At 30.2% G+C, this 16,464-nt stretch overlaps 1 protein-coding gene across 1 annotated transcript in view; it reads left to right on the top strand.

Annotated features, from left to right (window-relative positions):
* The window catches only part of Ptpmeg2 (Protein tyrosine phosphatase Meg2), a 188,520-nt gene that overhangs the window by 142,424 nt on the left and 29,632 nt on the right, over positions 1–16,464 (top strand). Inside the window, exon 6 of the mRNA XM_075365180.1 lies at positions 12,225–12,395. Coding sequence (XP_075221295.1) covers positions 12,225–12,395 — 171 coding nt within the window. The remainder of the gene's footprint in view (positions 1–12,224; positions 12,396–16,464) is intronic.

Below are 16,464 nucleotides of genomic sequence, written 5' to 3' on the forward strand. Positions count from 1 at the left end.
GAACTGCGTTTGAGGCTTATGTGGTGAGGTATGCAAGCACCTCATGGGAGACTAGACCAATCATCACCATCAACTGGTAACAGATGGGGTGCTGTTTTGGGATGTGCATTGGGCTATTAGAATATATAAAAAATATAACTGAGGATGCAAGATGTTGCAGATATGTTAAAATTAAAAGATAAACACCAATCAGAAAGTTGGAATAACATTACCTGTTAACCTATCCAAACAAATGCTGATACAAAGAGAAAAAAGAATTCAAAATACATACAGTATATTTTAATATGATTAATTTAATAAACAGTATTTACAAAAAACAAATTATGTTGAAACTGTTTCTTAGGTTGAAATGATGTTGAAACATATTTATAAATAATTGCACATAACTTTGTCATCAGCTACTTTTGATGCAAACAATATTCAGTGTTTTATATGTCTTTTATAGTAATAAAAGACATACCAGGTGATATTTAAGTATGACAACAGCTTTTTACAGCATAACTATGAGGTATTTGGAGGCAGAAAGAAGTGAGGTTCTATGTTGTTAAAAAAAAATCTGCATTAAGGTGGTTTTTTTAATTTTTGGCCACCATCTTGAATCTGCCATATTGAATCAAACTTTTTTTTAAATAGGAAGGTGGGCACATGACACATAATTTCGATTTAAACTCTTATGAGAAAAACAATGGTGAAACTCTTTTTTCTGTTAATTCCTTTGTTATTGAGTTATAAGCATTCAAAGTTGCAATGACTTAAAAATCATGTTAACAATAAAACGAGGTAAAATGTGCCGCATGAACAATGTTATTGCATTTTACATTCATAATGCATATGATAAAGAACTTCAGACAGCTAAAATATTGATGATAATAATAAACAATTAATAATTAACAGCAAATTAAACAGCTATATCAACTGATATTATTTACTTTAAATATTACAATATTTATTTAAAATTTTTAAATAAATGTTTTCGATCATAAATTACTAATGAAAAAAATGTTGGAAAGCATACATTCTACAATAAATTTTCAAAATGCTTCCCCTCTACAGCTTGGCAGTGTGATGACCTCAAGTAATGTCTGTTTATAACTTGTTGGTATATGAGCAGATTCATCAGTTATTCTTTTCAATTCATCAATGACTGCAGGTTTTGTTTTGTAAACATTATGTTTCAGGTACCCCCAAAAAAAGTAATCCAGAGGAGACAGATCTGGGGACCTGACAGGCCATTCTATGGCTCCTCTACAACCTACCCAGCAATTTGGAAATTGTTCATTTAAAATTTGCTGTAACCTTAGATGATAATAATAAGGTGGTGTTCCATCTTGCTGAAACCATACAGTATTGTTTAATTCTTGTCCAACATTTTCATGGATATTTGGTAAAATCCTATTGGCTAACAGGTTGCAGTTAGCAGCTCCTGTAAGATTGTCATCTAAAATAAAAGACCCTACACCGCCCAAACGTTCACTTTCTGAGGGTGCTGTGTATGAGCTTCCAACATCCATCTGTGATTATTATCGCTCCAATATCGATAGTTTTGCTTATTCACATGGCCATTTAACATAAAGTAAATATTATTGAATTAGAAAAAGTTGCATCTATGTCTAATTTTTGCATTATAATATCACAATATTCAATTCAGTGGTCAAAATCATCTTCTGAAAGTTTTAGTACCAGGTGTAGCTTATAAGGGTGAAATTTATTTATTTTAAGAATTTTTTGAACTGAAAAATTACTGATGTCATGTTGGACAACAGTTTTCTGGATGAATGAGGGTCTTCAACAACGGTCTAAATACATATAATGACTGCAACAGTTGTGACAGTTCTTGTTGATCTACCGATGCGAAAACATTCTCTATAGTACCAGTTTCTTCATATCACTGTACTTTCTTGATCACAGTTGATTTACTTATTGGTTCTATGCTTGGAAATCAGTTATTAAATAAATCACATATCTTTTATAAAGGTCAAACTCTGTCATCATATCCGTACATCATCAACATTATTATGTGCATTATGAATGTAAAATGCAATAAAATTGTTCATGCTGCGCGTTTTATACCTTGTTTTATTGTTAACAAGATTTTAAAGTCATTGCAAATTTGAATGGTTATAACTCAATAACTAAGGCATTAACAAAAACAGATTTCACCATTGTTTTTCTTTAAAATTTTATATCGAAATCATGTGTCATATGTCCACCTTCCTATTTAAAAAAATTAAGTTTGATTTAAGATGGCGAACAAAAATTACAAACCCACCATAATGCAGTTTTTTTTTAATTATGTAGAACCCCATTTCTTTCTGCCACCAAATACCTCTTAGATATGCAGTATAAAGATGTTTCTGTACTTAAATATCTATCACCATGTAAATAAATAGCCTGACAAAATATTTTTTATTTAATTCTCGATCGATTTTAGAAAAGATAGATTTTTTCTGCAGATAGATAGATAGATAGAATCATTCTGCAGTTTATTAGAGAACAATGCTTGGACAGCGTGTCTAAAACATTGCCATCAAAATATGTGTTTTCTTCATAAGATTTCTGTGCACATTCACAATTTATCACAACACAGTAGGATTAAATTCTATACTGAAAGGTTTATCATCCTCTAAAAAAAATGTTAGGAAGGTAGTGAACCCTCTTTGCAGATTTATACATATGAATCATCTTGTTGAGGTACTATGTATAAATAAGACTTCTTTAGTGTGTGCATATACATAGTATATAATAATTGTTGATAACATGAATCATATGATTTTTTTTTTTTTTTTTGTTTAAACATATGATTTTTTACAATTACAAATAAGTTACATAAAAGGTACAATTTATTAATGAAGTATTTGAACGATTAACAACAAGTTTAGTTATATATATGGACAATAACATGATTAACATATTGTTATAATAATAATAATAATACAATTGAGTAATCTCCCTTTTACACAATCATAGTTAAACTAATGCAAATATGTAATTAAAAAACAATATCTATATGTTCACAGATATTTTATAAAATTACAATCAAATGAAATTAAAGAAAACAAGTGAATGAAATATTTAAATTGATCAAAAATATTACAAAAAAAGTATACATTTGAATTAATCTCTGTGCTTGGTCACAGGCATAATTTATGAATAGGTCTTCATAATGACCCTTAGCTGTTTGCAAATCAACAAGTCTTACGAGATTGACAGAGCCCGAATAAACCTAGGTGACAGTTCCATGTTTCCAATGCATGGATGTAGAATTTTCATTAATAACTAATACACACACAGATTACATTATGGAAAATACACTTTATTGTGTTGCTGTTAATAATGTAAATAATCCTTTGACCATCATCTTCAGATAGATTGTCATCCCCCAGATAATAGTTGCCAGTAGCCTAATCGATTAATTTTAAGTTCTTGGTAATCGGGATTAGGTAAGGAAGTGAGTGAATGGACATCCGATAAGAAAGTGTCCAGTGATAGCAGTTCTAAATCTCTGTAATCATTTGAAATAGGGAAGGTAGGACAGGAATTGAGGCAGGCTTTAGTTTTTGTCAAAATTATATAAAATTATTCAAAATTAAAAATGGTTTGTCCTATTATACGATGCATATGAAATTTAAAACTTTTGATTGCACTGTCCCATAAACCACCAAAATGGGGTGAAGAGGGAGGAATGAAAAACCAAGTAATACTTTGTAATCATAGTAAATGGTTCAATGTCAGATTTTAAGTTTTCTGAATTTAAAAATTGATACAAATTATGAAGTATATTTTTGGCGGAACTGAAATTGGAACTATTATCTGAAAAGAGTTGAGTGGGAATGTCCTTATGAGATTTGAATCTTTTAAGTGCTACTAAAAAAGACTGTGACTATTGGGTAATGTTTCATCATAATTAATTTTAAGCTGCCACAATGATTGCATAAAATGTTTATGTGAGAAAACAATGAGTCCTAAAGGATCAAATACACCTGCTATGATGGACAGAATATTTCTTTTAGTGTGGTTTTTAGAATCAGTGATGTGAGTAGTTTGGAAAAGTAGCTTATCTGAGGAATTATTCCATAGAACAACTAAAGTGTGTAAGTTCTATTTTTGATTTAAAGGAATGGAAGTATTGTGTTCAAAAGTAGAAATGATGCTATTATTGGAAAACCATATTGTAATAATTTAGAAATACTATTTTTAACTGGATAATTTCATCAAAGTTGTCTTAACCTGTTATGAGATCAACATAAAAATCATTTCGAATGGACTTACATGCAAATGGAAATTCATTTTCATTTGCAATTTGAATTAAACATTGTTTAGCCAAATATGGTGCACAAGCAGTCCCATACATTACCGTACGTAATATTTAGTGTTTTAACACCTGATCTGGAGAATCACACTAGAATATATGTTGTAAATTGGAATCACTAGGTTTAACTAATATCTGACGATACATTTTAGTTGTGTCAGAAGTAATGACATAATTATGGATTTTGAATCTAAGCAATTTGGAAATTAGATCTTGTTGAACAGCAGGTCCAATTAAAAGAGTATTGTCGAGGGATAAACCGTTAGTGGTTTTCTCTGAACCATCAAAGAACTCAAATTTTATTAGTTAAAGTTGATTTGTTAATTAACAAATCATCAGAGTTTAGAAGTGACATATGACCTAAATCTAAATATTCCTGTATGAAAGCAGAATAGTCTTTTTTAAGGTTGGAATTGTTGTTTAGCGTTCTTTCCAAAGATAGAAATCTATTTTTAGTGTTGACAAAGGAATCACCTAATTGAATGTTATTAGCCTTGCATGGTAACAACACGACAAATTTGCTTTGATTATTTCGAATAGTATTGGCTTGGAAATGTTTTTCACATGTTGAGGTTTCATTGCTTGAAGCATCAGTATTAATTTCTTCATGTTTCCAGAAATTCACAAGTATTGTAGATAGATTTTTATGAGTGTTACATACAAGAAAAAATGCAACATAATTGTTATTGCCCTCAATATTATTAGGAAGGCGACCACTAATTATATATCCTAATTTAGTTCCCTGTATAGTAGGATATCTGAAATTACAAATGAATTTTCCAGGAAGAATAAGACTCAAGTAGAATCGAGCCCCAATTAGTACATCAATATCATTTGCTATATTGAATTTGGGATCTGCAAAAAATATATTGTGAGAAAGATTAAGATTAAAAGTGTTAAATGAGGTTGATGGCTGGCAATCAGATGTATCGGGTAAAACTGTACATTTTACCTAGAATGAAAGTTTTTATAATGTGAGTGTAATATAAGTGTAACACTGTATTTGGATTGAAATAATGAATTATTTATGCCTGAAATGGGTAGATAATGTTTTTTAAGTTTAAGACCTAATTTGCGGGCAAAACTAATTGTTCAAAAATTCGCTTGTGAACCAGAATCTAATAGTAATCTACATGAATACATTTTACCATGTTTATCAGTAGTATTACAAACAGCATTTGATAGAATTATATTTTCATTTCACTAATTTTTAAATGAATAGGTTGTACTTTCGGGCTTATTCTCATCTACCTTAGAATGATTAATTTTGTCCATATGAATGAGTGTATTGTGTTTCTTACCACAAGTCTTATATAAACTCTTTAAATAACATTGATTAATAGAATGGCCTTTACATAAACAATTAAAACAATTATTATTTGCCAAAACGGTTTTACAATCATCAATGGACAGATTTAAAAATTCCTTACATTCATATAAGTAATGATTTGATTTACAAAATGAACATTGATAAAAATTGGATTTTGTATAATAACTAACATTATGTTTTTTTTGTATTGTTTATTAGGATTTAAATTAAAATGTGTGGTTAAAGATTTGGTTGTATTTTTATGACATTGTTCCTTGTGTTTTTTTTTTTATCTGTATTCACCTGCGTGTTTGAGGTGAATGAATTGATATTTTCTAAAAGTTGTCCTTTAGAATTAAGAAATTCAATGAAGTCTTTAAAGATGGGAAACCTCTCATTTGACAGTCTTTCCTTCCATAATCTTGAGATATTATGATCCAGTTGAGATGTTAGAATTGGACTAGGATAAATTCTAGTTCAATTTTGCATCGAAAAAATCGCTTTAACTTCATCGGAAGTTGCATCGCTTTAAGAGAGTTTAGATTTGAGGAAATTTCATTAATACATTTGGACAAAGCATCTACAGATTCTCTTTTTATAGAATCTGATTTTAAAATGTGTTCAGCATTGTGAAAAGCAGTTATATATTTATTGTCAAACTGCACCTTTAATAATTCTAAAGCAACAAGATAATTTTCATTTGTTATTGGAAGATCTTTAATAATAGCTAGAGCTCATTCTTTAAAGAAGAATGAGCTCTAGCTATATAGATAGTGTAATTTTTTAATATTAGTCAAGTCATCTCTTTTATGAACTAAATCAATAAATATATTATATAGGTGGGTATATCACCTAGGTGGGTAAGGTGGGAATATCACTTAGTGAAGGATCAAAATTGTAAGTAAATGTGCCAATCCTAGTTATGGCAGTCTTTATTAATCCTCTTTGTCTAATTAATTTTTATCTATCCATAATGATAATAGCAATAACAATGTGAATTTTTAATAATGTAAAATAAACTTAGAAAGATGTTACGTAAGTGATATTGTAGAATTATGTGAATCCCTTTATGCAGTAGATTATTTAATATGAAGATTCTTGAATGATGTCTGTAGATTTATTTATATCCGCGGTTGGAGGACCAATAAAAATGTCAAAAAATGGTGCTGATTCTTTAAATAAATTAGGTCTATGATCTTGCAGTTATAATTATCTTGTAATTGTAAATATATTCATATTTATAAAATTATTAACTTATGTAAATTTATTGTATTTATAAATATAATATCATGTAATGAGACTTGTTGAGTCCTTGAGACTTGCAGTAGATTTGTAGTAAATTGGAATAGGACTGTAATAGGAAATGCCTGAATGAAGTGAGGAGCTTGCTTATATAATGTATACGGAGCCATTGAATCGTCAGAAGCCGAGTGCATCTGATAGGAGCTGTGTGAACTGTACAAAGCTGCTGATTTGTCAGGAGCGAGAAAATTTTAAAAGTCCTAATTTAAATGAAAATTAATGTATCTTATTACTAGTGAATTTTAAATAACATAAATGAAACCTAAGTGTATATAATTGTATTTTTCTTGTTTATTTTAAAAGATTTTATTGCATTAGTCATCTGTATGATGTGACAGAGTTTGCAGTATAAAACTGCTTAACTTCATATAATTTAATTTACATTGTATTTGTTTGTACAAGTGTCAGCGATTGTAAGTGGAAGTACTCCTTGATACTGCTGTTTTATCTTTACAGATCATAGGTGCACGCATTGAAAACGTTTTGCTTAAAACATTTAAAACAGTTTTTTAAAGACATGACTTTAACTTTTAATCTAATAAAAGTTACTTTTATTAGATTTTTTGTAAGAATATTGAATACTTATCAAACTATGTCATTTAGAAATATATTTATAGTTTTCTTATTTTTTTTTATATTTATTTTTATTATTGAAATAAGTTTATATTATGAGGTAAGTTATAAGGTACATGTAAACATAAATTCCTGCGTTTCTATTTTTATTTTCTTATTGGTTGTTTCAGTTCAGAAAAATGTATGGTTGTGCTAATTATGTTCTTGTTTGTTAAATATTCCTATTCTGTTTTTATTAAGTTGAATCTATTATAATATGAGTATAACATAAGAATATTTTCCATTGAGTGATATACATCAATTTATTTATTTAATCATTTGATAGATCTGTTTTGGAATAGTTGTTAATTATTAAATGTAATCACTGTTACCTGTCCTCGTTATTGATGCTGTTTATTTTACTGATTGTTAGTAACTGTTTCTTTCCGTATGTAATGAAACCAGTAACTTGATTTGTATACTGCCTTACCAAGAATTTCACATCCTTTGGCTCACATTTAAGGACTTCCTCCAAAGATGACTATCAAAAAACCTTTTATCTCTAAATTCATGGTAAGAATAATGATACGATGACTGGACTGCCAAATAATAAAAATTACTACCTATTTTTTTTGGTCTCCAATCCGTTTTTTATTGTGCTACATGTTTTTATGTTTTGCAGCTTCATATTTGTCTCACTTTGTGTTTACGTGTCATTAATTATACTGAATGCTACAAAACTTAGGCATAAAATTAAGTATATTGAAGTATATTAGAATCAATAAATGCATTATTAAAATGAGATTCTTCTTTTTTTTTAATTTATTTAATTTTTGGATTATACTTTTAATAATAACACACATATTAATGTTATTATATTTTATTAAATTTTTATGATTAACATTTTTTAATACTTAAGAGTTTTGTATCATTTATTGTAAATTATTCTTATGCATAAAGCAAAGCGAAACAAATTCTAAGCTCTGATACCAGTAGCAGAATAAAAGTAATATTGGAGGATATGAAAAAGAGGTAATAATCTTATTACTTTAATTAATATGAATGATAAAATGATTTTTGATGAATTTTTAATTCTTTTTGGTTAAGTATTTTTAAGTGTAAAAAGTATAAATTTTGGGTTGCTGGGTAAATTCTTAAATGTATATTTAAACTGATAGTTTGTGTTAATTTTTAGCATATGAACTGGAAAAACCATTACTTGAATTGTCAAAAAATGTGATTATTGAATATTGAAAAGAAATTATGTTTAGGTCTTTGAATATTCCTGCTTGCTCTGCTGGGAAAGCCTTAGATTTCATACAGTTTTTCATCACTTTTTACTTAGATTTTCCATGTATCTCTTGAATTTTCAGACTTTGCTTATTGTTTGTATTCTGTAATATTAATAATAATAATAATAGTAATCTCTCTTCCTTTGCTTCATGTTTAGGCTTTATAGTCCACACTATAATGCTTAAGTTTTTTTATTCTTCTTCAACAATCTTACATTTTTCTTTCTTTTTATGTCCCTAGTAATTGTTTCATATTTTCTAATTTTTTTTAACTCTCCTTCCTTTTCACAGTATGGCTTGTTCCTTTGATTATGTTTATTATGTGAATTTGTTTATTCTCTATGTCCATTTATTTGCAGTAAATCCTAATCTATTTTAAGATATTATTTTCATACTCATGTATGTGTGCTACTGGTACACATACACGAAATACATGTGAAATCTAATTACCACAAAAACAATACTATTCTTTGTGAATAGTGAGTAAAAAAATGTAGTATTACCTAGTAATACTATATAGTTACAGCATTTTCTAAGTAGTTGTTGAATAAACAAAGTTAAGAATAGATAGTAAATTAGTTCAATCAAAATGTTATCCAGGAAAACTGTAATACTAGATTATGAATATGTAGTATTGTAAGCAGTTATTATTACCAATGTGCAGATTCTATTTTCATTGACAGTAGAAAAAAAAGTTTGAACAATCACACAAAATTCTTTCTCACAAGCCTAACTCATACATTTGAAAAACTTATATTTAACAACTGCTATAAAAACTAAAATAAAACTTTTTTTTTTATTGATAAAAATATTAATAATGTCTGTATAAGGTTGTAGATACTTAAGTGAGTTTGAGCAACAAATATAAGCTTGTTTGTGTGTATGTGCCTTGTTTGTGTGACTGTTTGTTTGTTGGCATGTTATGCATGTGTGTTTGAGTGTATTGATATGAAAAGAATGACTGTCACTGTGCATGTGAGTGTATGTAGGTAATAACAACCCTATCTACAAACACTCACACATTACACCTGTTAACTTTAAAAGATAAATTTTGTACCTTCTGAGATAAAATCTTGGCATTGTTAATTTCTGCTTGAGAGAAAATGAACCCAGTCTTGTGATTTTTGTATGATTCGATCGATTACAAAGTAGATAGTTCACACAGTAGTAGATCAGTGTTTAACCCACCAGGCTGGTGTAGTGGTTAACTTGTCATCACAAATCACCAGATTTCAAAGTTGAGAGTTCTAAAATTCAAATCCCAGTAAAAGCAGTTACTTTTATACGGATTTGAACATTAGATCGTGGATACTGGTGTTCTTTGGTGGTTGAGATTCAATTAACCACACAGCTCATGGGTATAGTCAACCTGTGACTGTACAAGACTACACTTCATTTACATTTATAGACAGTATGTCTGAAAAGTTCCCAAACTAAATTAAATAAAATTACAGATTTAAAGATACAAATTTACTCACATCACCCCGCTACATAGAACCCTTCTCTAGTTATACACCCATGCAGTGCCAGTAGAGCCCCTCAAGCGCTCTGGAGAAATCACTTTGTGGGATCACCTTCAACTGCTTGGTGCAAGCCCTTTGGATGGCCGGAATGTCAGTGAAAAAGTGGCTTTTCATCTTCCCAACTTGAGTTTCAGCAACAGAAAATAGTGTGCTGGGGCGAAGTCAGTGAAAAGGACAGGTGGGATAGATGGTGATTTGATTTGCTGCATAATGACATGTTAAAACTGTTGCCATGTCAACCTGGACATTGTTGTGCATGAGAGTCCAACTGCCCAGATCCCGGTACTCGGTCTGGATTCGACAAATGCGATGCATCAGTCATTTCATTTCTTCCAAATAGAATTTAAAGTTCATGGTTTGACCAGTTGGGACAAATTTATGATGAATCAGGTTCTTTGAGTCAAAGAATGTAATCAACATCGTTTTCACTCCTGATTTTTGCTGCCTGACTTTCACCGGTCTTTGTACTCCAGGACTCAACCAAGCAGCAAATTGACTTTGTTTGCGATCATACATGAAGCACCAGCTTTCATCCCCAGTTATAGTTGTTTGCAGAAAATTCGGGTCGCTATTGGTAATTTCAACAAAATCTTGAGTGTAAGAAAGACGCATCTGTTTTTGTTCTTCGGTCAAGAAGTGTGGAACGAAACGAGAGCACACCTTTTGGCAGTTCATATTTCTGTTAGAATTGTATGTACTGCATCTTTACTGATGTTTAGTTCTTCTGCTATAGCCTGAAGGATAAGATTAGGTTGTTCGTGTAGGAGTACGCATACGTTCGCAATGTTTTCGTCATGAACAGCTGTTGACGACCTCCTGCTTTGTTCATCATCATCTAATGACTCTCTGTTGTCTTTAAATTGCTTCAACCATATGTTTGTTGTTGTACAAGATGCGGCTCCATCACTCAGTGCTTGCTGTATCATGGCATAAGTTTCAACAAAAGATTTTTGAAGTGAAACAAAATTTTATCGCGCTTCTCTGTTTCATGTCGTGAGCTCGCACAAGGTCACATAAACACAATGTACACAGTCAAATATAACTCGAGACTGGAGTGAAAGTATGTACACACACTTGTCAGACATGTACTACATAGTTCCTTGGTTGTCCAAGAGACTTTATCGACTACAGAAATTTAGTTCGGTAACTTTTCAGAAGACCTACTGTGTACATATCATCCTCATTCATCCTCTTAAGTAATTCTCATCTTGGTTCCAGAGGTTAAACAAAAAAAGAAAAGAGTAGATCAGTGAACACCAGTTTCCTCTACTGTCCCCCAGACTGACAACCAGGATCATATAAGAAACAAAGAAAAAATGTCAAACCTGTTTCTTGAAATGAAATCTCTACTAATGTGTTTATTGTTTTCTTGTGGACATACAGTTTCATAAAAACCTGGCAGCTTACAAGTCAACAGCTTATCTTTCAAATTGTAAAATTCTTTGCATTTGGTTGTTCATTTCCCTTTGGTCAGAATATTTTTTTTATATGTAAATAGGCATAAACTTCATCATTGCAGCAGTTAACTAGAAAACGGGTAGCTTTCTGCCGTACTTAAAAAAAATTCAAGCAGTTACTACCTACAAGAAGTAGTTGCTAATTTTTAATCAACACAGTCTTAAGTAATAACTAGGTGACTGGAAAAACCTAAGCTACTCCTATGGCTTATGATTACTAGCAGTCTTTATTCACTTGAACCCCCTATTTACGTATGTAGGAATAAAAGCAGTCAGGCTGGAAATCTTACTATAATTAGGGGTGTAAACACATCCCTGTAAATAGTGTAATGTTAGTGTATTTTTTTCTAAAAGCTTAACTGATCTATCCGTGTTTTATTTTTATAGTTGAAGAATAAATGTGAATTTAGATAAGTTTTTAATTTGTTGTTATTAAAAGTTGGTCAGATATTGCTAGTAATGAAAATTTTATGATTTCAGTTGACATTGCACATACCAAGGGGGTCTCTCCCAAAGAGACTTGGTGGAACTCTTGAAGTAGCACATCATGTGTGGCTGTTACATTGTCTCAAGTCTATGGCTAATAGAATGCCCTCAGATGAAGACCACAATGGTGTAATTGGACAGTCTAATAACAGTATAGACCATCAAGTATGTATTCAAAATTTTTAAATTTGTTCTTTACTTTGAAAATAATATACGTTAATAACAGACCTTTCATAAGAATGTGAAATATTTTTTTCAATTTTTAGAACAAATCTTAAGCTTTTATACGTCTTTAAAATGTTTAATAAAGTACTGAAAGGCATATGTAATTGAAATGAAAACAGTGAGATTTTATAAATCCTGTAATTTATATAATTTCCTAAATAGGTTCTATATTGAAGATAGGTCCTGATGTATACAAAAATATAAAATGCTGTGGAACAAGCAAAAGTTATAAACATTTTCTGAGTAGTGGTCATTTATAAACTATATTAATATTTATTATTATTTTCTATTGTAGATAGAAATAAATGTTTTTGTCATATTAGTAACACCAAATGTAAATATGAATCTAACAATTAAACATTAACATAATTGTTAGAACATTAGTGATAAGTAATTAATAAAGACATAGAAAAACTTGGATATTTTTTTAGTTCCAATAGCTTGCAAAATGTTAATTAAAAGCATTGTTAACAAAATAAGTTAATAAGATAAGTTGGAGAAAATATCATGAGTAATAGAAGAATTGTATGTCATGTGGAAGAATCAGAAAGCTTAAGTAAAACCAAACTATTAAATGCATTTATGATTTTTTATCTTGTACGTAAATCACACTAATTTAGTTTTACTATATGATTAAGAAACATTGCATTTTTCATAACATTGTAGTTCTGCCTTTTATTAGTTTATAATTTGCAATAAATTCCTGCAACTTATCGCACACAACAGTAATCACAAATTAACATTAGTGAAAGTAGCTAACTGTATTTAAAAAATTTTGTGGCCATAAATTTGAAAATATGAAAAATACTGTAATACGTACAGGTTTCTTTGTTACAAGGATTTGGGGGTTTGGTTAAAAATAAAAAACGATATATTTTTCCAATGTTATATTTATTGAATAAAAAATATATTTACATCTAAAACATGTTAAATCTAATTAAAGATGTAATATAAAATGTTGTAATACAAACATAAAAAAATTGTAACAAAAGAAATATAAAATGTTACATAAAGGTACCATTCAGTGACAAAATATTTTACTGTTTTCTCTTGTGTTCAATACAATCTTCTCGTTTTAAAAACTAACAATAGTTAGTATCATAGGTGGGTCATAGGTGGGTCCCAGCATCCCCAGTATCGTCTTTCCATTGTCTTGAAAACTTTCTCCTTGTTTGTTACTTATTGAACCCAAATTTTCTGGAAAAAATTCAAATGAGTGTGCAAAAAATCCATTTTTAAGGACATGTGACATCCTAGTAATTCATAGGCTTTTAAGAGTTCATCTATGAGGGTTTATAGTTCTCATCTTTCTTATTACCCATAGATCCAGTTCTTTGTCATTTAATTTTTCTTTAAAAAGAGAATCATTTAAAAGTTTCCTTATTTGAGGTTCAATAAAGATACCTACTTTTAGTTTTGCGTCACTTAACTTGGAAAGTAGTTGTTTTAAGTACTTGAAACCATTACCTTCTTTGTGTAGAACTTTAATAAAATTTTATATTAGTCCAATCTTAATATGGAGAGTTGGGAGAAGCACCTTTTCTGGATCAATGAGGAGTGCATACTTTATATTTGAAGTACCTAGTTCAAAAGAAGTTCTATGAGGCCAGTTTTTCTTAATGAAATGCCCTTGTGTTGCCTGACTGTTCCATAAATATTTTTAAAAAACACAATGCTTTGTAAAACTCCCTTGAAGCCCTAGCGATATACCTGTCACTTTTAAATCTCCACAAATATTCCATTAATATTGTTCATATTTAATTTCATCCACTATGTTAGCCAAGTTATCATAGTTTTCTTTCATTTTCACTGAATGAGCTAAATGAATAGATGGTTTTTCATTTAATTTCCATTATGAAGGAAGATCTTTTAAGGTTGTCTAATTTTTTAGATAAATCTATAAAATTATACTACTTGGAAGGTATATGTTCCATATTAAATTTATTCATTAAACCATCAATATCATAATAGACGCATAGCGGTCCTTCCATTTTATAATAACTTGAAAATGTTATATTTTGTTTCAATAAAATGGAATACTTATGTTTTATCTAATAGGTTCTATAGCTGAATTCTGGAACCAAGAAGTTCAGTTTTTTGTTTTGACAAACCCAGGTCACATACCAAATCATTTAATTAGTATTGAGTAATTAAATAAGCCTCACTGGTGGTTGGTAAAAATGTAGGATTACTATTAGCAATCTCAGGAAGTTGTGAATCAGATCATAGTGAAGATTAAAAATCATCAAAAAATTTTACATTGTCCAAGTTTAAAGCTGCAATCGGCACTGATAATTCCTGGCTGTGAGGAATGGGCCTTAGTGCTGAAGGCAAATTGGGGGGATATTCAATTTTGCCCTTTTGTATTTTTTTGAATACTCTGTTTTTCAGTAATGCAGAAGTAACAGTCACTTACTCAGAAGGTTCTCTCCACACCATAGGAACAGCAAACGGCATAGAATTTTTCTTGCCATACATCCACTGTACTGGATTTACGTGATAACTCACTCAGCAAACAGAGGAACCCAACATTTATCTTGATCTCCAATTTGGCATGTAAAATATAAAAACTAGGCTTTTTTTTTACTTTCTGAGTTATAAATCTCTCTGTCACTTTAAAGTAGATCTCATAAATGTATAAAAAAACTTATCACTGGATTTTTGCAACATTGACAACAAGAACTTTCCATTTTATATATAATATAACAAAATTTCTAAAAGACACGACTGTACACAAGACAGAATCAAATTAAACTTTAAAGAAACATAACAGAATCTTTAAAGGCCTATTGAATGGAGTAGGAATACCCAGTAAGGCAGGTGTAAACAATTCCAGGCAATTAGAAACAGGTTAATAGATACTTAAAAAAACAGGTTAATAAATACGACTTTGTAGGACAAATATTTTAATAACAGTAAAATGAAATACAAAAAGACCTTTTTCATTAATGTTACAAAAATTATGTCAACCAGTATAATTAATAACAAATAACATTTGTGTTTATCGTGTTTCTAAACAGAAATTTTATTTATATCTTGCTATGAATTCAATATTTACCCCAATAGGCATTTCAACCATTAAGCTGAATGTGCAGACACTATACAGAAAACACACACCCCTCTCAGACAAATCCACTAGCAGTCTTCAGATCACATTAAAGCTACGCCAACTTCACAGGTCACTGCGTTGATAGCATGGATCCAAGACAGTTTGACCTACATCTACAGAACCTTAGGTGATTAAGGGATCTATTGTTTGTAAAGTGGTGGATGATTAGAAAGGATTATCTACCCACAGAACAACCATGACATATTTTCTATCAGTAGGATAGCTTCTAAGCAGCATTTCAGAAGATCATTCATTTTTACTCAAATGAAGTAGTACTTTACTGAACATCGATTTTGTATAATTGGCCTAAATACATCTGAAACAAAGTTTGAATTTGTTATACAAATTTAAAAATTCAAATGAAAAAATTTTCTAATAAGATTTCTTGCTTTTGTATTATCTCTATTCTGTAGGGTAAATAGATTCTGTAGGGGAATATAGTCCCCTAAAGTGAACTGCGCTCAGAATTAGCCTGAACCTTCTTTGACACTGAATGAAGGGGAAGCCTTTGCAGGCTTCCCTAAGCAGATGACAGCATCTCAGCACACAAACAACACAATGAACATGCAACTAGCCCTGTAAAGCTCTGACTAATTCATTTTAACCACATAATCACCAGCTTACTTTTGAGTACAATCACCTGTACCCAGATACAGTTCTTTTGTCAAATAAAAAGTACTGTCATCTTTGTAGGCTAGATTGTCCTGCTATTTGTACACTGTTGTGGACAAGGTTTAGTACTGCTAACCCATAGGAATTTCCAGTTATCAATCAAAGTTCACTGCACATTCAGCATGTCTGCTGAGAGAACACTTAAATCATCTCTATTTTAAGTGATACTTTACCCTAAGACTAATGGATTTTGTCTGGTGTAAACTTAGTTTTGGACTAACCAGCAGC

The sequence above is a fragment of the Lycorma delicatula genome, chromosome 1, assembly GCF_047948215.1.
Source record: "Lycorma delicatula isolate Av1 chromosome 1, ASM4794821v1, whole genome shotgun sequence".
NCBI classification, from domain to species: Eukaryota; Metazoa; Arthropoda; class Insecta; order Hemiptera; family Fulgoridae; genus Lycorma; species Lycorma delicatula.